General features: G+C 39.3%; 1 protein-coding gene across 2 annotated transcripts in view; it reads right to left on the bottom strand.

Annotated features, from left to right (window-relative positions):
• TTPA (alpha tocopherol transfer protein) overlaps positions 1-21,999 on the bottom strand; it is a 38,179-nt gene that overhangs the window by 15,335 nt on the left and 845 nt on the right. The window contains exon 2 of one of the 2 annotated variants that reach the window (XM_063393363.1): positions 3,308-3,345. In XM_063393363.1, the coding sequence (XP_063249433.1) occupies positions 3,308-3,345 (38 nt within the window). Of the gene's footprint in view, positions 1-1,763; positions 2,748-3,307; positions 3,346-21,999 lie in introns of those variants that run through there. The other variant, XM_063393372.1, reaches the window with a different exon arrangement.

The raw sequence follows: 21,999 nt of genomic DNA, 5'->3' as shown, positions 1-21,999 counted from the left end.
CAGTTAGGTGAATATACAACTTATGACCACAACAGATTTTTGCACAATAATTGTCTTTGGCTTTGATATACCAATTGCAATACTGTGGGAATAATAATAATAATAAAAAAAGTGCTTCTGTTATTCTTCCCAGACTGTAAGAGAGGTATTCTAGGAAATTATGTCAGCTGGAATGTAGAAGATTAAGTGCAAGTGGCTACAGCACTTGGAGAACTGAAATTCCAGATAGAAACATTAAACACAGGTTGGTTTCGAACATCAGAATCTCTTAATTCAAAGGAAGGTTTGAAAATCAGAAACTTAGCAGCCTGTGGAGGTTCAGATAATCTAAAGATGTTTTAAAAAGATAAGTTTTTCAAAGCAGGTCCCCAGTGTAGAGGGCTGATTCTCAAGAGGAGCATAGGAAATTTGTTACTTCACAGACTCCCATCTCTAAACCTAGTCTAGATTCCACACTCCCAAAAATTAATCCTACATACAATATACCTTACAATCCCTTCAAAGTGCAAAACCATATGGGCCAAATTCAGAAGTGCCACTGTCCAGTCTATAGGATTACCAGTAACAACCAATTGAAATGCAATTAGGAGTGGGTATTCAGGAGTCCATGTGTCCTCATTAAGCCCTGCATTTTGGAACCAAGAAACACAAGAAAATGAAATGGCTTTTGTTGGGAAAGAAAAAAAAAAAGGTATGGTCCTACAATTGTTAGTGCACAGCTTTGATAAAAACAATCTCACGAACTTCAAGTAAAAGTAAGATACATAAAACCTAAAGGAATCTGACTTGACTCCATGGTTCTTCTGATGAGGAGGAAAGGTTTAAAGCTATGATGCAAATCTCATGAGTCAAATGAAAAGAACAAAAATACCATTTTTAAAGCTATTTATGATTACAGGACTCATTCAATTTCTCAGTTTCCTTTTTTAGCTCCCTTGATCCTGCAATACATCCGAACACAAACAATTTTCTCTTATGGCAAGTAAACTTGGAAAATCTACAGTCCAGAGAAGTCAGAAAATAATAGGTGATGTTTGTTGGGCAATCCTGTGTAATCAACATAAAATTCCATGGAAACACAGCTTTCAGTTGGCACATGTGAATCAATGCGTTTGCCCTGGGAGGATTTGGAAATACTTTCTTCTGTTCCAAAGGTTTAATAGCTGTCAATCTTCCATTAAAAAAAAAAAAAATAAATAAACAGATAACAATCTGTGCCTTTGGATATTAAAACTATGCATGCTGTGGCAAAAAGGCATACAGAGAGCCCAGAAAGTACCACGAGTTACCAAAGCCTGCAAGGAGTGATGTAAATGACTAAACTCCCAGCAAAAAGAAGTTTTTACACATAGTTTTAGATAATTATAAGTCTATAGCGAAACTAGTCCGGCTACTAGTAACCTGAGCCTGATAATCCTCACAAGGGTGTCCTTTGAAGGATAGCGTTTCCTAATCGGAGCTGTGACCTTACCACACCTACTGTACAGGCGAGCGGCTGCAGCACGCTTCCCACAGCCTTTCTGTTACCACATCGGTACCCGGCGGCGCCCCTCGGTTCGGTGCCACGCCGCAGACACTCGTGGCGAGCCGTGAGTTTCCCCGCGGAGCTCCCCGCTCGGCCTCGCCCGACCCAGGCTGCGCAGGGCACCGGCGCCCCCCGGCCGTCCCGCAGAGCCCCCGGCCCGGCCCGGGGCTGGCCGCGGCCAGCGCGGGGCTCCGCGGGCACCGGGACCTGCCGCCGCCCCTCTGCCCCCGCTCCTCACCCTCCAGGCCAGGTCCAGCTGGAAATCCCGGGCGCGCAGGAACCGCACCAGGAAAGCATCGGAGAGGGGCTGCGGCCAGTGCTGGCCGGGCTCTGCCTCCGCCCGCCGCCGCAGCTCGGACACGGCACCGCGCACCCGCGGAGAGTGGTCGGGCAGGTCATTGAGCTGCCCCGCGCCCGGCGGACCCTGCGACATCGCCGCGGCACGGCCGAGCTCAGCCCGGCCCGCCGCTCCCATTGAGAGCCGCGGCGCGGCGGGGCCGGCCGGCTGCGCCCGCCCCCGGAGCGCCTTAACCCCTCAGCGCCCCGGGCGAGCAGCGGGCAGGTGCTCCTCTCCTGGAGCTGCTGTTTCCACCTCTACGTACTTGACCGGTTTTTAGCTTTTTACGCTTTAAGCCCGTCTCCTGATATTCGCTTCCAGCCCCAAAAGTGAGCTGTACCTGCTGCCTCTGGAGGGCGAGGGGCAGGGGGACCCCGGCGCTGGTACCCGCAGCGCCCACCGCAGGAGGGTCATCCCGGACCCCTGGGACGGGCTAAGGGTGGTGGCCTCCCCTTTTGGAGAAAATAATTCATCTTTAGATACTAAATCGCAAAAAGCTGCAACTTCATTGCAGTTGATAAATGAGGAGTAAAGTGGGGATCGCTGCTGGTGCAGAGCTGCCTTGGAGCACCTCATCCTCAATATGGATGTGCAGTATTGAAAATATATTCACTCTGCCAGGAGAAAAGGTGGTGAAATTGAATTCAGCCTTAGTCCAACTTTGCTGCCCAGCAGTGAGTTCGATTATGAAAAGTAAAGAGTTTGTTGCTGTTATTAGTATTTTTAGTGTAATCTTTTCCTTGTATTAGGTTTCCTTTGAGATCTCTCTGGCCTACTTAGGCTAAAAGCCTTATTTCATTTAACATACAATTAATAAGGCATACTTAGGCCTAGTAAAAAGATTTACAGAGTTTTGTTCCAGATTACTTTTGCTTTTTCTCACTTTCTACAGTTAATACTTCTTGATCAGACTCTTATACACTGCTTAAATGTCTACAGGTATCCTCCTCAGTTTTACAAATGTAAAAAACCCCCAAATCTGCGTAGCTAAATGCAGGTGGGTAAAGAGTGGGAGGAGGGGTTTTTTTTGCAACAAATAAACAAACAAACAAAACCAGAAAAATCAAACAACTCGAGGGACTGAATAGGGAATACAAGCTTGCAAGGAGAAAGTATTGGAGGAAAGTTTAAAAACTGGGCAATGGGTGTGCAGTCAAGAGTATTTAGATGGGGACATCTGGGGAAGGAGATGTGAGGAAGTGTGGACTTACCCTGGATCAAGAAGGAAAAGCAAACTGGAAATACAGCAAGAAACAGAGAGAACAGAATGTGGAGGGGACACTAACAACAGTTTAAAAAAACACTCCTTTTGTTTCTGGACAGAGCTTCCACGGGAAAGATCTGCATGCAAATGTGTAACCTAACCATGGGTGTTAGGACAAACAAAGCAATATCACAGAAAGTTCATATACTGATTTTAAACTTCATAATTTTTGAGCACTTACTTTTGCCATCTCAGAATTCTTCCAATTTGATGCTTCATCTGTTAAAACAAAAAGGGCAAGAAAATACAGATACTTTTCATCAGATTGATCAGCTGAGCAACTTATAGCTTCTAACCGACTTTTCTACAAAATTCATATTGTGATTTTGGCTTCATATTTGAACTAAGTTAGTTATACAAGCAACTTCAGTGATTTCCCTCAGGACTGAGTTACAAAAATATCTGTAAATTTGAGGGTTTTGTTAAAAATTCTGCAGATGAGGCTGTATTTGTAAGACTAATGAGAACTCCTCTCTCTGACAATGAAGATGTGATATCACCAAGGCTTATTTCAGAGGCACCAACATGCTGTATACTTGACCCTTCACCAGAGCAATTAAGACCTGTTGTAAGCTTGTAGGTAAAGTTTTTGTTTTGTTTAATTACATCTGGAAAAGAGCTCAAGTGTCTGAAAGCTCTGTCTAAATAAATTACACCTGTTTGTAAACTTTGCCTTGTTTGTGTCCTTGGACCAGGATGATTACTCTTATAAAAAAGACTTGAAACTGTGACAGCAGCTCTTTGATGTTTCCTTTTGGCATATTCCTGTGACAGACAGACTTTTAACAGATAGCTGGAAATTGCAGTCCTTCAAGAGAATATTTACATCTGAGTAAAACCCAGATAATACTTTAACAAATCTGTAACAAGTGCTCAAGAAGTGTCAAACAACTATCTTCGATTGACTACAACATACACAAGTACTTGTGCGTCTTTCTTTTACAAGATTCTATAAAAACTGTAGAAGGATTTTGAGTAGCAACCCTACAATAGTAGTTGTATGTTTTTTCTGTGAATGATATGGATAAATAGAAGACCTTGTATTTCATGCACATGCACTTATTATTAATATACAAGTTTCATTAGGATCAAGATTAAGAGTTTAATTTGCATAAATGCTGAACACCTAATTCCAGCCACTGGTGATTGCAAGAGATTAGCATCTCTATAAATGAAGTTCTAGTTAACTTGCTTAAACTTGTGCAGAGAACATGGAACATCATGGAATGTTTAATTTTCAGGTCTTTGATTTTTTTACGAAGAATTCACATTTATACATTTGAATTCAGACTTGTGAGTCAGGAAATCAAGATAATTATTGGGAGAGTTGATCTATCGTGCCAAACAGCTTGCTCTTTCCTCTTGCCTATCTAGTCAAAGGAGTGCACACCAGCTAAAGCAAAGTAACCCTACACTCTCAATAGAATACAAGCATTAATTCTTCAAGATTATCACATATTACAGGGTGAAGAGGCGTTTGGTGTGAATTACAAAAACATTTATTAGCTAGAGAGACATTACATTCCAAAAAAATATTATCTATCACTCTGGTATTTATGTACAGATAAATGTACAGATAAAAAAAAAATCTAAAATCCTTCCAAACCAATGGTCCTGTACAAGCAAACTCTTGTACCAATGCAAACTTCCAGTGAAATCCAGAGTAGACAGACATATCAGTAGGACTCCAAGCTTGTCATAGGAATCTGTTCATGTAAAGTACTTTGGAACTGGAATGTTGTTGTTAAAGAAATCTTTCAAGCTAAGCAAAATTGAATTGAGAGCTCACAACTGTATCTGAAGGGTGACCATTTTGTACAGCAGAAAGGAGTGTAAATCGTTGTCACCCTTCTCTGAATCCATTCTGTAGGAATACTTCAGCAGAGATATCAGCCTTTCACTGAAACCCCAAAGTGTGGGAGGTCTGGTTGCAGTGTATACTTTCTGATTTTTTGTCTGAATTTCTCCATCACCCATCCTCCTGTTGTCTGTCCACTCACTGGTGCTGATAGCATTGCTTGAAACCACGTCAAACCTTTTTCTATTGTACTGGACCAAGAGCTTGTAACATACTGTGTAGCAAGTTGCTGGTGACTCAGCGACTTAGTAACAGATTTTGAAAGACTTACTCTGTAGTATAATTCAGCAATCTCAGCAGACAGTTGATGGTAGGTACATGGCAGATAACTAGTCTTTCATTTTACACAATAGACTATTTGCAAAACCATCTTGGTGTAAAAATAATTTTTAAAATGTGTATAATATAAGCACAGCCCAAGCTTCTACCTAAATTAAACATACTTTGCTCTGTAAATGCTCTGTAATGACACTGCAATCCTCGGTGGATGATGAGATAATGAAAAACATTCAAGGCCAGGAACTGGCAGAGTCACTCAAGGACTGACTGAGTTACGAAGATGTTGATCCTGCTGTCTTGCTGTAGCAAGAGTATGAATCATCTACACCAAACAGGTTGCAGAAGTGATGCTTATTCACTGCCAGGTTTATGGACATCACCTCGAAGTCTGAGCATGTTCTGAAAGCAGTAGGTACTCTGCAGACCCAGCCCTGCCACATGGCTGTGACAATATGCATCACACTATATATAAGGAGAGAAAAGACTTGTGTAGGTTCCTTAACTCTCATCTCTTCCTCCTACTCTGCTATCATAATTTTCCTTTCACATACTGAATTAAAAACAAGTCTATGCTGCCTCCAGTTTGTATTGTCTTAACACATAGAAAACTTCAAGATGAGTCATTGACAACTTAATTTCATTTAACAGCAGCTTCTCTGTTTCCAGCTGAGGGCCAATCAATCATCTCCACTGAATTTCCTAATGTACTTTTATTAGCATGTAAAAGCATTGTCCACTGTCTTGATGGCATAAGCTTCACGGGCCTGGGCATCAATATTTTATTTACAAAAGTGGGAGACGTCATGTTGGAACCCAGGCTGTGGATAAATTTCTGTTCTTCCTGAAATCGTACCCATGCTTTTTGCTGATCACCTGGGATCATGGTGAGGTAAACCTGGGAGATTAGAAATACTATCCAGTGTGAACTAGAATTGGATTATAATGTGTCTGTATCTGGTGGTATGTCACAGAGTCAGTCTAGACTGGAGAACTTTCTGTAGGGTAGGCACTGTCAGCTCTTCAGTATGGCTGCTGCCACTGGAACATGTCAATTTTTTATGCTTTGCAAGACAGCAAAGTTGTGGAGGTCCAGAGAACAACTACTTTGAAATAAAGTCTGTTGATGTAATTTCAGAGGAGATGTGTGGTTTTCAAGAGCACTTTTCCAGAAGCTGTGTTGAGAAGCGACTGTCCATTGTTGGCTACTGCAAGTGACAGGCTTAGATGATGAAATCAATGTGGCCTAGTTTCCAGTGGGCAAATGTTTCAAGTTCCTGCACCATCCTTGGCAGATGGTGGAAGCCTGCTGCCTTCTCTGTGGGGGTTGTTCCTGGAGCCAAGGTAAGATCCTCTGCCTGACAGGGACAGTGGTGCTGTGCTGCCCATGACCAACATGGCCTGACCCATGAGCCTGTGTGGCTAGGAGAGAGGCGAGGGCAGTGGAATTCATGCTGCAGATCGCCTTTCTCCAAGCATTATACTTTGTAAGGACTTAATGCCTTTGGGCCCTTGCCTTTCTGTCTGTAGTCAACATTAGCTGTTGGGTTTAAAAGTTATGAGAGAGAGACAGGTCAGAGACTGACTGACAGACAGAGAGAGGGCCAGGCAGTGTGAGCCCATTTATTTCCTTGAGAATAAATTAAATCATACACAAACCTGTAGATTGTATATTGGAGTGTGGGATTTTCAAAAGCTCCTAGATCCAGAGTGGTAAATTTATATATTTACCTCATCTTAACTCAGATTAAAGGAGAATTAGGAACCTAAGTAACAACTAAAATCTAGTCTAAATGACTGTAATAGGATTTGCTGTATCAATTGATTAGCCTTAACCCCACTTGCTGTATTTAAAATAGTAGATGATAGGAGTTTTGGTGCTGATTTTAAAGAGTCTACCATTTTAAAAAGCTTACATAAAAGCAATGACGATGCCTGAAAACCTTTAAAAAATGTACAGTCACAATGTTAGGTGTTCTAATTTACACCCTGGTAAAAATGTCACTGGGGAAACAAAGCTTTAGATTGCTGACAAACAGTCAAATTGAAACAATGTTGCTACAAAGTAAATATAAAAGTTGCTATAAAAGTAAATAAAATAAATATTGGATAAGAGATCTTCCATTTTCTGTAGCCAGTTAGAACATACAGTGAGTCAGAGAAGGCCACCAGTGAAATGTTGCAACAGCACAATCAAGGCAGGCCTTCATTTGGTTTGCATTACTTCCACATGCAGGGTGTGCAGCAAAGAGCCATATGTCGTGGAAGATAAGACACTGACACTGTCAGGACGTGTGAGCAAATTCTGGCTGATAACGATTTGCAGCAAGGATTGCAGATGGAAGTAAGCAGAGTGATGAGAAGTCGAGATGTAACACCTTTGTCTGCTGGGCATTGTAAAGCTAAGACTGGTATGCCTCACTATCAAAATTAATTTCTCCTAGTCAAATGGAAAGCAGGTTTCATCAGTGGGACCAATATTTCACTCTCAGATATTTTTTTTCACTGGAAAGTTGCTTTTTGAAAGAAAGGCTGATTAACTTTAAAATGCTATTTCTTTAAACTGTGAACAAGGACTTTTCTGTATGATTTTCAAATAACAATTTATTTATAGCAAATGTAAATAAATCTGTCCAGAGGACAACCATCCATTTACTACATTTCAAGATTATAAAATTTGCCTTCATTTTATACTGTAAACCCCAAAACCTATGAGAGCATTCTGTGTCAAAATATTTGTATTTGAATTTAAAATGTCAGATGGATATTTAGATACTGTACTTGCAGTGACTAGACTGTCAACATTAGACATTTCAGGACAAAAATTCAATCCAAATTGGCAGATCTCTGTACAAGCAGTTTGGTAATTCTCTGTGAAAGCTCTGAGTTTAAATGAGAAATATTTTCTGCAAAAAAATGATTCTGGGTAGTTTTATTGCAAAACCTAGATGAATGGCTTGATTTTCAAAAGTGCTTAAACTTGCACAAAGTATCAAAAGAGGATATAGGACTGCTCAAAATTATGTCTATTGAGAAGCTTATCTCTAGGAACTTATAAAGAAGTTGGGCAGAGTCTAAGCAGTGTAAATAGTTTGACCCACTTAAAATCTAAGCATTAGGGTATTATTTGCCCATCTCCCTGACAGTAAAACCAAAGCTAATAAATAACCATGTTGCATCATAATTTCTTGCTACCTTCAGGGAAATCCTGTTTACTGAGACCCTTGCCTGCCAAGTGAAACAATATTTGAGTCCTTCAGTGGGATACAAACTTCAATCCAGGTGGGCAATCACTGGGTATTCACTGACTCAGACAAGTTAATAAATGAATTAGGTATTTTTGTTCTTGATTTTCTCTAGTTTCTTCAGTAAATTTAACTGGAAAAGTTAACTATAGAAAAGAATGCTTTCTATATTGCTGATAGTAATCATATTCATAATCTCAAAGTAGCACCATTGAAGGAAGCATACATGAGCCATTTCTATCTTCTGTCAATGTTCTCCTTTCTTTTAGTGCATGAAGGTAGCCAGAGGACAGACCTGTCCCTAGGCAATGAAATAAGTCTTCCCTGTAATGTCCTTTCAGCCTTCCGGGCAGAGGAACCTGGTATTGTATCAGTGAAATTTGATAAAAGGCACAGAAGGACTTAAAAAGTAGTTCCATGATGTGGTTAACCCCAAAAGATACTCGTGATTCCAAAAAAGCCATGCAAGATGAATAATATGCATTGATGATATTACTACTGTGGTTGATGTTGCTCTGTTCTCGTAGGGTCTGTGCAGATGCAGAATGAGTTGGTCTCTGGCCTCGGGCACCCTATCTATATATAAGAAAGACACAAAAAGACAGAGAACAAGAAAACAGTGGAACCACACTGGTCAAAACCAGAAGCCTAAATTATTGCATGCCTGCAGCCTGATTCTAGAGAAGCCTAGAAATGGCCTAGATATCAGTTTCAAGAAGGAGCTGAAAGCAGCAGACTTCTTTTGAAGAGCTTTCCCAACAGTCAGGCAGAAGCTGGCCTGCACCTGTTTCTAACTCATTGCTAAAGAAAAGCTGATGCCATAGTTAAAGGGCCACAGCAAAAAGTGTTTTGATTTGAGGATAAGCATCTTAGATTTGATGTGACAGATAAACTGGAGTATACAGCAACACAGAGAACTAACACTTTCAGATGTGCACAAAAACCCAATCTTTACACCAGCCGTGTAGGTGGGTGTGAGCAGGGCAAGACTGAATTTGACAAAACCAGAACAAGGTCTCAATAAATGAGACAACCATAAAGTGAATGAAATTCAATTTATAAGTAGACAAAGAGAATTCTATCCTGAACACATTATACAGAATGAAATATTTAAAAACAAGGGGTATGATCTAGGGATGAAGTCATAGAGGACCCAAATGTTCAGGTATAGCCAAAATGACAGCCAGAGAAATGACGTCTGTCACAGCAAAAAGGAGGAGGCAGAGAAGGCTTAGGATGTGAGGGTGAGGCTGTTGGCTAATCATCCATCAGAGGAAGCCTGGATGCCATAGAAGTATATTAGTTGCCAGATAAATGGTTTGGAATGAGAAGTGGATGTGATAACCCTAAAAAAGCATGACCAATTGCATAGAAATAAATGGTATTTGATATATATCTGATGGCAATACAAGCACAAAAGAGATCACATACTCTAGTCTATCTCAGAACCGTAATTAGTCATCTCTGTCCTGTAGCAAAGCAGTAAGGTATCTCATCTTTGATTTCTAACAGTTACTCCCATCTCATATTAACCTCCTTTTAGGCTTAGTGGGTAAAAAGTTTTGCTTCCAAACAAAAGTAATATGGTCTTAATGAATATATTTGATATGGCCTGTTACTAACTTCCTTTTATCTGGAGAAACAGTCATTGACTCCAGCTTTTTGTTTGTTTGTTTGTTTTCCTTACATATTCAATGTTCAATTCATTGCAAACACCTCCATTATTCATCCTCTTTAATCATCTTCATTCTGTGAGAGAGCCTGGTTAAAAAGTACAGACTATGCTTTTAGGACATCTTTACCTGCTATTTCTCTAGCTTTTAAAAAGCTAAACAAAGCACTTTTATTCCCCTTTGCAAAGGCTGTGTGGCCTGGCTTTCGATCAAGGCATATTTCTGCAGTTCTGTCCTCAGACTGACTCTTTTGTGAACTTAGCATTTTCTGTCATACAGATCACCCCAGAAAATGTTTCTAAAATACCAACACCACTCATTTATGTGGAATTGCACTGAAAATGAATGTGACCTGGTTTAAAACTAACAGCAGTTTCAGAACATGGCAGGGGAAAAAATTCCTTACTTAACCTGAATAAATTTCCAGTTAGTGTGCATTGGAAAATTTACAAACTAACTGAAGAAAACATCATTTTTCCTACCTTAGCATTAAATACTAAAATATCCATACAGTCTTGTTTTGATCCTGAAACTTAGTTAATTGCTTTTAGATTTTTTTACAAGAAATCATGACTAAATCACTTTTTTGAAAAAATGAAAATTTAGATAACGTTATGTCAATGAAACAGAAATTAACTCTTTCCTGCTCCTAGCTGAGGTCTTACCAAAGTGATCTGTTTTCAGCTCTTGAGCCTGAATGCTTTCCCTTCAAATAACATTACAGGTCATAGCAGTAAGTGCAATGTTAAAGCACAGACATCACAGGATGCTCCTTCTGCACCTTGACTTGAACATGGTCTCTCCTGAGACTGGCACAGAGAGTAGCTCCCTCCTTACTCTGAGGACTCAAACACCCAAGGGCTTTTCTTGGCTCTCTGCTGAGACAACAAACTGCCCTTCTGGCCCTGACTATGCAGCAGACTCACGTTGCCATCAACAAAGATTTTATCAGCCCCCTCACAAGAAAATGAAACAGAAGTAGTAAAATAAGAACTAAGTTGTTTAAACCCACCGCAAAATTAAGTGAATAAAGAAGCTAAATAAAGAAGAAAATCTACAGCCTGATCTACCCAAATGTGACTTGTGGTTTAAAAGAAAGACTTTGATTTTTGGCAGTTTGGCATTTTTAGAAAAGACAGCACTATGGTACAAAACTAAAACTGGTGTTAAACTTTAGCAGCTACAACAAACTGAAGAAAATAGTGTCTTTATAAAACTTGTATATCCATTTCAGATCTACAATAACAAACAAAATGAGAAGGAGGAAGCTTTTGAACAATCAACTTCATATTAATTAAGGGCTACGCTAACGTTTTCTAATTTGCATATTTCAGATTATTGATATCATCTTATTCCAAGATGCAATGCAGATAATTAAACCTATTTTTTCATGTCCTGTAAATTATCTTTTCACAAAATGTTGAGTTTCTGATTAATTTCTTCTCTATAGCTTTCCAGGGATCCAAATGCTAATTTTCTTTAAGATCAATATCCTTAGGCTGTTTCTTCATAGACTATATTTTAAACATGGAAAATACTTGACATGATGTGAACATATAAAGGTGAAAGCTTAGCTTCCCATGTACATCATCCTATTTTGTATACCTTACTCTGCTTCCCACGCTTGTAGTGAAAAGGGCCTTTGTGCTTTGACCATGAGCAAATCAGACTTTTTGCTACACCTAAATGACAGATGAAATCTCACTGCAGTGTACTTAGCAGTAATTAGGTCTGAATTCTCCAGGTTCACATGTGCACCCTTTAGAGACCTCAATAATAGCCTCTCTCTTCCATTGGCAATTCACACGTGCTTTTCCTTCACATAGTAATTTTGAACAATTTTTCTATGAATAACAGAAGCTTGGCTAACTCTAAATTTGTCCTAGGTCTCTTAAACTATTCCAGTGGTTAATTTGATTTTCCTAACCATCAATAACTCCTAGTGCAGCACCTTTCAGTCTTCCTGCCCCACCCTCAGTCTTACCTTGATTTTCCCACTGGGCTCCCCCTCTTCAGTTCCTCAGCTCCCTCACCCCAGACCTGAAGCCCTCCTAGACCTGCCCCATCAATCAGATCCCTCTCATGGTCTCACCTTTGCTAGCCTACACCTTGGGCAAGATTTGAACAGGGGGTGTGAGTGTCCTCAGCCACCTGCCTGAGGTGCACAGGCAAGGAGAAAGGATAGGCACAAGTTGAGTGTGTTTCCTCCCTCCCCTCCATCTATCCTCCCCTTACCGTACGAACTAAAGGAGTTTGTTCTCCTGGAGTCTGTAACAAGAGAATGCCTTTTGAAAGGCACTTCCCTCAAAACCACATGCCAAAGGAGGCCTGGATCACGAGAATTTCACCTTCAAGGCGGAAGGGGAGGAAACTGGAGTGGCCTGAAGACTACAGGTGTCACAGCATCTCCTGGAAGCTGGAGGGACTTCAGAATTACAATTGAGGCCCTGGACAGCAGTTTGACAGGACTAACACCCTCTTTAATAGGGAAGCTGTGTTAGGAACAAATAATTTTGCCAGAATCTTTTATTGTCAGATGGCAAGATAGGAGAATTATTGGGCAACTGACTGGTGCACAGCTGACCAAGAAGTCTGGGGCAGCTGTACTATTTTTACAGCTCTGAAGAAGCTGATGTACATTAGGATGAGTGATTGCACAGCACATGGTTAAAGAATAACTTGAGAAAACAAGCCTCGGTCTCCATAAGGAAATTGGAATAGTGTCCATAACTCATACCTGCATAACTGGCCATAGGGGCCTTCCTGCCCCTTCCCCTGGCCACGTGCCATAACATCACAACAGTCTTCCTGCATTCCTTACTGGAATCTAAACTTCTCTTCTGAGTGATCAAGCAGTCAGGCAATGCCAAGATTTGTCTTTATTTATTTAATGTATTTAAAGAACTACTTATCCAAATCACTTTGAGTCTGGACATAAACTTTTTATTCAAATGCCAAAAATACTAATGGAAAACAATCTATTCTGAGGGTACCAAAGGTGAAGAACCACTGAAATTTATAACGGAGAGCAGTACATCTCCACAATGGTGAACATCTAGTTCTACTTCTGAAACAGAAAACTCAGTTCTGGAAAAGGAGGAGCCCAAGCATTTGGATAGCAATTTTATTCCTGTTGCCAAGAATATTCCTGTTGGAGAGTAGACTAAGGAGTTATAATTTAATATTTCTTAGTCACAATGATTTCCAGTTGCCCCTGTATTTCAAGCACCACCTAGTGGACCTATTTAAAAGCTACCAAAACAAAGGCAAGGAGCAAAATATTTTTCCTTTTCAAGGTATGAATGGCAGCTGTCAGTCTCCCCTCTTTAAAACTTGCTATTTGACTGCTTGTTTATAGCACGTCACAACAGCTCTGAAAAACACTAAGTTAATATAGGTTAACAAGTACTGCTTAGAATGCACAAAATTTGGTTCTTATTGAGCCTCAGGGTAGGATGTTCTCTTCCCAACTCATTTTGCTCAGAACATTAAGATAGATATGTTCTTTAATTTTCAGAATTTCCTGAGTAAGGAAAAATAAAATTCTTCTTCTTCTAAATGAAAACAAGTGAGAAAAACTGAGTAGTCATGACTTCAATACTGGAAAATAACTAACCAAAGAAAGAAGGTATTTCTAATCTTGTTCACCAGGCAGTCAAATATGCCCATATTATTACATAAGGATATATTTTTTAAAATGTAGTATATTAGGCTTAGAGACACTTGATAGGTGTCCTATCTGAGCAATTCCCTAAAATAAATATAACAACATTAATCAATATATTGTTTGTTAATATTTTTATTCTTCTTGCTGATTTAATTTAATTATAGAGGGATGGTTACTTATTTTAAATTCTGTATTTGATCTGAGCAGTGTATCTTAATGTATATAATGCATGCATATACATATTACCTATGAAGAACATTTTTTGGCAGGACTTCAGAACTATTGTTGCAAGAAACTGAGATTTGATTGAAAATAATAAATACTGGGATCTTTAAAGTCATCAGTGATCAAGTTAAAGTAAACTAAGTTTACCATGACACAGGACTGGGACCAAACCTTGAGTGCCTTGTCTAAATAGGGGGCTTAATTCCTGACCTTGCAGTGAGATTAGGTAAAAGAAATGGCCATGACTAGACAACTAAAATAGAAAGAATACTGTGAAATGTCACAATAAGAGAAAGCACTGTAATGCCAGAATCAGCATGAGCATTTATGAGATGCAGGTACTGATCTGAAAGACCAAAACAACTGCAATCAGAAATCAGTGAAGTAACTGAAAGCAAAAACCACTGCTTAGAAAAAAATAATCCTGAGCTCTCTTCCCTGTAAACATTTTTAAGTGGACTAGAATTAATGCTATTGATCCAGCAGCTGATCAGATGTTTGGTTACATAAATTAATGAAAAGCTTTTAAAAATGGACAGCTTCTATGTCTGGAATGAAATATATATCTCTCTTTGATGAGGCTGTTAAAATGGATTCATGATAGCCAATGGCTTATGGGTTCTATCATCTAATTAGGTATCTCAGCTGTATTTTATATTTATTCATTCAATTAATCTATATTTAGAAAACAAAAGGGTCTTAGTTCTAACTTTTGTATATTGAAAGTATTTTTTACGCATTTTACACTGAACTCAGAGTCTGGATTTAACTTACTATTTTACTGGAAGGCATGACAGTGAATAAATCCATTCTTGTAAGTAACAGAGAGCTACAAGCAGAGGTAAAGGACAGACATTTGTCATTAGTGAGGAAATGTAGTTACTATGGGTTGACTGAATGGATTTGATGAATGTACTATCTACCAATCAACACAATTTGATCTTTATTTTGAAATTACCTAAGTTGCTTTGGTCTGTATGATACATTACAAGATATCTCTGCTTTAAAACAGATTTTAAGTTGCACTCTTCCTACATATACTAATGGGGGAATCCCACCTTGGTGCCTATTTGTTCATGGTATTCTTTTGTAAATATCTGAATATTAAAATATAAATAAAACATATTTAATTTTTGCCTAAATAATGGGCTATAAATACCTTAATCCTGGGGATGCTGAGTGGCTGTGCTGACAAAGTAGGTGGAGCATTTACATATTTCAAAGAAAACCAAACTTTTTCTTTTCCTAGATTTGTATTATTTTAGAGTGGCACAAATACAAAATACCAAATGTCCTGATTCATAGGTCTCCTTCTAAGAACATTAACAGAGAACTCATCTTCCATAGACATGCCTTTACAGACATCAGGCTCTAGACACAGGGTTTGGAGAGAAGGATTAGTTTAATTCTCTCCAGATCTGTCAGAGCAAGCGAGCTTGGAGCTAGTGCTGGAGATAACCTTCCAGTTCCTCTTCTTCTGCTTAGCAGCTAACATCTACAGCACTATGCTGTACAACTTTTAAATCTAACCACTAGGCAAACTACACAGCATCTAGGAAAAAAATGCAAGCATCACTGAGAGAAGGATTTTTGAAAGTTCTTTAAGGTTATAAAATCAATGAAAATTTCCCAAGTTTAGAAATCAGATTAATGGAATGGGACGTGGTATGGATGCTGGGAGCAGAACCAAACCACTCATTTTACCAAAGACAAAAGTTGCATGTCTTCTTGAGAAAGATTGAAAACAAAAGAATCCTGTGAAAAAGACCCAACTTTCTGCCATTTCTGAAAAAAAAAAAAAGAGAAATATTAGTAAAAGTTTTAGGAGAAAAACGAAATAGGGCCCTGATGTGAGCATGAAGAGCCAGGCAATAAAAATATTTCATTTATCTAATGAAATAATCAAGAGTGCAGGAGTCAAAATGCTGCAGTCACATGCAGAATCAGACTTCAGAAAAGTTTACAGGTATTTTCCACCATGGCAAACAAAAAATCACAAATAAGGTGGTAAAATCGTGCACCCTTTCCATAATGTATTTAATACTTCTTTTCCAAAATAAGTGCCAAAGCAAATTTATGGAACAGGTGACTGTCTCAGCAAATGAACACCGTGTCTCTTTGATACAGTAGACTTTGTTTTAACTACAATTATTCTTGATTCTAATGTCTGAGGTGGAAATCACACAGTTTGTCTTTGAAATGATAATGGAATGGCTCCTCACAATTTTCCTTGAACATCAGGAAATTATGAAGTTAAACTAAAATTAGAGAATAACACTCTGCATATGCTCAAGCAAGCAGGCTAGCATGTGAGGTTCCTAAAATACTAGCTTTGTGTATATTTACCTACAGCTCATCAGAGCCAAATCTTGAGACAGGAATGAAACATGTAAGCAGCTGTGCTGAAGTAAAAATGTCACAGCCTAAACAGAACTAAAGAAGCTTTTACTACTACAGGTCACCTAAAAATACTTTGACAAATGGGGGTATCTAGCAGTGTCTGTACAATAGTTCCATGCTTTTTCTATCTGGCATATGGAATGTCTTGAGACAGGTAGGAACAGGCCATGGGCTGTTTGCTAATGGACTGGGAAAAGTACAGCCCAAATAGTGCTATGATGCAGAGCAGAAGTCACCCAGCCATATCAACTCCATCTACTGGAAATGTTCTGTAGCCCTCGGGCTGTAGCCAGGAGGATGGCAGAGCCCAACTTCCAGCAGGCAATAACGATGAGCAATTTGTACACCAAAGGGTACATTGCTCTATATGATTAGGAGCAAAGGCAGCAAGAGACATTCATTTTACATAACGTATGAGTGATATTTAAACTAAAAAATAGACTGATGGACAGGAGGGTTTCACAGACAGGAGGTAAGTAATAAAGGACATATATATTTAATTTTTAAGACTGTCTTTCATGAGAACTAACAAGAGAAGATCTGTCAGTAACTAATCATTGTTGTAGACAATGTGATGTGACTACATGTTCCCTGAAGCCAAACATCTAGCACACACTGGTATCAAATATACCAATACTTTAGTATATATTAGTATCTCTGTAGAGAAGAGCTTGTCAATGTGAAAAGCTTCTGTCTTGCCTCATGCTCCCAGATAATGGAACCCACTAAGAATAACACACCGCATTAACACAGGAAATAAAATCAAAGTATCTAGGAGGTGAAATCATTGTTGGTTAAATGCAGTAATTTCTACTTTAAAGAGCATACACTAATTTAGCTGCTTTACTTTGTCACAGTGCTAGCTTTGAGCTATTACATGCTATTTAATTGTCCATCAATTGTAATTTTGTTCTATGATTATTTACAGTCTATCATACAATTTTGCAGTCCTTTCATACGTTTTACTTCAGATTCTTTCCTTAGTGCAAACTTGTATTTCCTCATTCCCAAAAAGTGCATCAACAACATTAACAGACTGTATAACTTTATCACTCTTTTATGACCAGTGTATTTTCCAGAATGCCAGTTCCATATTTTGAAATACTTTGTTATGTAGACGCTACTCTCCATTCAGAACTTGTAATCTTGTAAAAGAATGCTTGATGGAATCTGAGACCTGCCCTGGACTTCACCATAGAAATGAATTTCTCACAGGGGGCAGGACTTGTAGTTGTTTAATAACTACTGAGTAGATGATATATGACAAAGCCTTTATTTATTCCTATGTTTAATAGCTCAGAACTATTAAGTCTCACACACAGAGAGGGAAATTATTTATCTGCAGCTGAGCTCCGTTTGTTACTCCTTTGTAACCCATGTTTTGAGGACTTTCACTAATACAATGATCCTTTATGCCAGATGAAGTTGGGCATCCTAATCTCTTGACCCTAGCTCAAGCCAAGAGGCAGCTGGAGGAGTGCAAATAACTGGGACATTCTGGAAGGCATCTTCATCAGCAGTCACCAGCACCTGAGCTTTGACTTTGGCTCATGAATCATTCACAGATTCTCTCAATCACAGAAAATAATAAAAGCATTGGTTATTGGGGATATCTGAAGGCCACACAGTCCTGCTTGGTGTTTGGAGATAGTCTATCACCAAGACTACAGCATAATGCTCTATAACTGATGTATTTGTTATATTTTTTGAAACAGGAGAAACAGAAGAATATTAGTAGCATGTACTTTCTATTTATTTAACAAATATATTCATAATTCTTTTGAGTTACAGTTCAGTTACACTGAGAAACAGAAGCAGCAGGTTATTTACAGTTTGTCTGTTGTCTAGTATTGGTTTTTAAGATTCTTGGAGCCACTTTCTGTGCGTAGCCAAGACTTGACAAAGCACCTGTTTTACAGTCCAGTGACAACCCTGGAGATGTATGAAAAAATCATGGTTGTTTTTTACATTTTAATGGTTAAGAAGAGAAATTTCACTGCATTTTATGAGCATTTTAGAACTTGCGCATTAAATCTTAATCATTCCCAAAGAAATTGTTACCATAAAGTTTTCCTCCCTTTTAAAAATATGCATGTTCTTCTTCTGGTTTCATCCAGTGAAGCTAAAGGGAAAAAGGTATCTCAAAATGGTAAACTCAGTCATTCTTTAAGTTTGCTTTTAATTTGGCAAAATAACTATGCTAAAAGAGTAATGGGAAAATCCAAGGTTTTGCTGAAAGTAACAGGGAATACTTTGATAACGACCTACTGATTTCAAGGTTAAACAGAAGAAAGCTGAGCACTGTTGCAGTCTAGAGCTACATTTCTAGAAGGGCCCCAAGCCCCTTTCAGGGTCATGAGCACATGTCCATTTGAGATGCATTTCCAAAAATCACGAGGAAACAGAGTTCTGACGAGAATATTCCTGTTGATTGGCACTCCCTGTCCAATTAAGTCAATTCAGAAAACTGCCAGCAGAGTGGCCTAGAAATGGCTCCATTGGCACCAACTCTGCAAGTCACGCACACAGAGGACACAGACCTTCAGTACGATAATCTGATGGCAAAGGGTGGTGGAATCAAACCATCACAGTTCAGATCACAAACAATATTCCTGAATGTAACTACTGGATGATGGAAAATTAGAGGGGATATAAAGAGGCCTAAAAGCATTTTGAAAAATGAACCATATATATTTCCAAAGTCTCTAGAGCCACATAAGGCCGGAACTTGAACTATAATATTACAGAACTAATTGCCACAGAGCATTCCAGCAAGTCCTCAGAGGCTTGCATTATTCCCCATCAAAAAGGTTCATTTGAGCCTAAGCTTGCAATGCAGACTGGAATCCTGCTGAACTTGCACTTTCTTTAAGGATGATTTTCACTCTACCACATTCCTAATGGTATAGATAACGAGGAACAATGTAGAACCACTTGCAAGCACAAACACCAACATTATAAAAACTGGAAATATTTGCAGCACACTGGATTTTTGTCATACATATCACAGTAACCATGATAAAGTGAATAAAAAATCATAGTGTTTTTATTTATTCCCCTATTACATTGCATATTTAACTAAATAGATGTTATTAAGTCACTAGGGGCCAGCACTATCTCAGACGCAATAGCGTATTTCTACAAAAGAAGCACCATTTAAAACTCCAAATATTCAAAAACAACTGTCAGCCTCATAAAATAAATGGCCTTGGGTCAAAACCAATGAGATATTAAGTAATAAATTTGAGTTTTCCTTTCCTGATGCTCATTTTTAAAGTTTTTGGCTGTTTTCTTTCCAGATTTCTTTGTCTACTCAGGAGGGCCAAACCTATTTAAAACACTGGCATTTTAATATCTGGCAATTAAAAATTTTAATAAATATAGTTTTAATATTTTATGATTCCAAAAATAAAAGATTAAGCTACATTTTCCTGGATCACAGGATAAATCTTGAGAACTGGCAATTTGCTATGAACCAGATGGTTCAAAGGCTGTTGTTTCACTGGACCAGATTCCCTAAAGGACTTCTGTGGCTGATTCTTTTTCTAGTGTTATTGATGTCAAATTTACAGTCTCTAAGATTGCAACTGGAATTTTCAATGCTGTATTCACCATGTAACTTGGTGGAATGCATCCATGGCCTGTAGTCCCCATGACCTAAGAAATGCTGAATTCTGAATTCTCTCGTCACTGGGAAGAGATTAGAAGTCACATTTCTCATGGCAGTATTATCATCACTACACCAAAATGCATTCCAAGACTGAAGTAATTTCACTGTGGCTAAATGAAATAAGGAGAAAAGATGCCAGGAAAACAACCAAAAACACCCAACAAACCACAGGCAGAAATAAATGCCTAGCCTATCAGTAAGGAGACTGTCTAATGCGAGTGCTCCTTCCAGAAGCTGTGCTGTTTGACTCACCTTTACTTTTCTTCTGCCTATTCAATCTTTTTGTATGTACATTATAACATTTCACTAAGAAATGACGATCCCCTCATGCCATACCTGCCTATGGATTAGGAAAACTGTAAAAAAGAGAAAGAAATATGATTTGAAAGATTGAATCTAAGGGCTTCACCTGCTTTTTAACTGTTGTGCTAGAAGCAGGAGTGCAGTCTTACTTGTGGATAGTGTTTTAAGGGTCTTATCCAAAGTTAAATTTGCATATCTACTAAAGGTCAACTAATTCTTGCTGGTGTCATAAAAGATCAATTTTAACCTTGCCAGCTCCAATTTAAATCCATGATATTTTGTCCTTGTCCTTGATGTTTGAAATGCATAAAAATATTTGATTACTTTCTTCCTATGATATCCCAGCCTCATCTTCTCCTTCTAACCCAACCAAGGCCATTTCTTTCAATCTTTTCTTTTAGAACTTTTTTCCATGTCCAGACCTACATCATCCTTGTTGCTTCCCTCTGTACTGTAGGGTGTTCCTTCATGGATAGTGGTCAAAATTACAGACTGCTGCAATAGAGTAAATGAGCATTCTGCAAGTCCTATCTACACAAACTCTGGGTAACTTCCATTACAATGTTCACTTTTTGACAACTTTAAGAAATGATTTGCCACTATAAACTGACTCCCAGAAGTGTTATTTCCCCAAGATCACGTTGTGCAATTGTTAAAAAAAAACAACAGAACAACAAGCCAGAACAAGAACACTAATTTGAGATGAAAAACCACATACACCAAGTTTTAAAAGGGACTTGGACTCAGGGTCATGAGAGATGCACCTTCTCATTGCCCTGACAATTATGTTTATACAATTGTATTGGATTTAATGCATTCTCACCTGCAGACTCTAAGCATATTAATTACCATGCTGAATTTTCTGATTCAGGTTTATAAATACTTAATTCTCTCCTGCGGCATTGTTTTAAGTGGTCTTAGATATTACTGACGGGTTCTGCAGGAAGCCCCTGTACAATTGCTGAACTTTTCCTTTCAATTAGGGACAGTGTAATTCATTAACAATGGAATTGAGAGCAGCTAGGTAAAAAAAACCAAACCTGCATTTACTGAAGCATCGTGTGTTCTCCCACCAAACTGGTACTACAGCTCCTGGGTAGGAGCCGAGCAGAGGGGTGTGAGCTTGCAGGATGAGGGTTACCAGCAGGCATCCTCACCCGTGAACTCACCAGCCCAGGGCGAGCAGACGGCCTGGGCTCTGAGCTGTGGGCTCACCCTGCTTACAACCTGCTGTGGGGGGTGCCAGCAGCACCCTGCACCCTGTTTACAACCCACTGTGGAGGTGCCAGCAGTGCCCTGCACCTTGCTTACAACCCACTGTGGAGGTGCCAGCAGTGCCCTGCACCTTGCTTACAACCCGCTGTGGAGGTGCCAGCAGCGCCCTGCACCCTGCTTACAACCCGCTGTGGGGGTGCCAGCAGTGCCTGGACTGCTGTGTCCAGCTCTGGGCTCCAGAGCGCACGAGAGGCACGGAGGCCCTGGAGCAGGCCCAGTGGGGAGCTGCAGGGTTGGTTCAAGGGTTGGTTCGTGAGGAGAGGCTGAGGGCTGGGCCTGTT

The sequence above is a fragment of the Prinia subflava genome, chromosome 1 (assembly GCF_021018805.1).
Source record: "Prinia subflava isolate CZ2003 ecotype Zambia chromosome 1, Cam_Psub_1.2, whole genome shotgun sequence".
NCBI lineage: Eukaryota > Metazoa > Chordata > Aves > Passeriformes > Cisticolidae > Prinia > Prinia subflava.
This window is presented reverse-complemented; position numbering and strand designations above follow the sequence as displayed.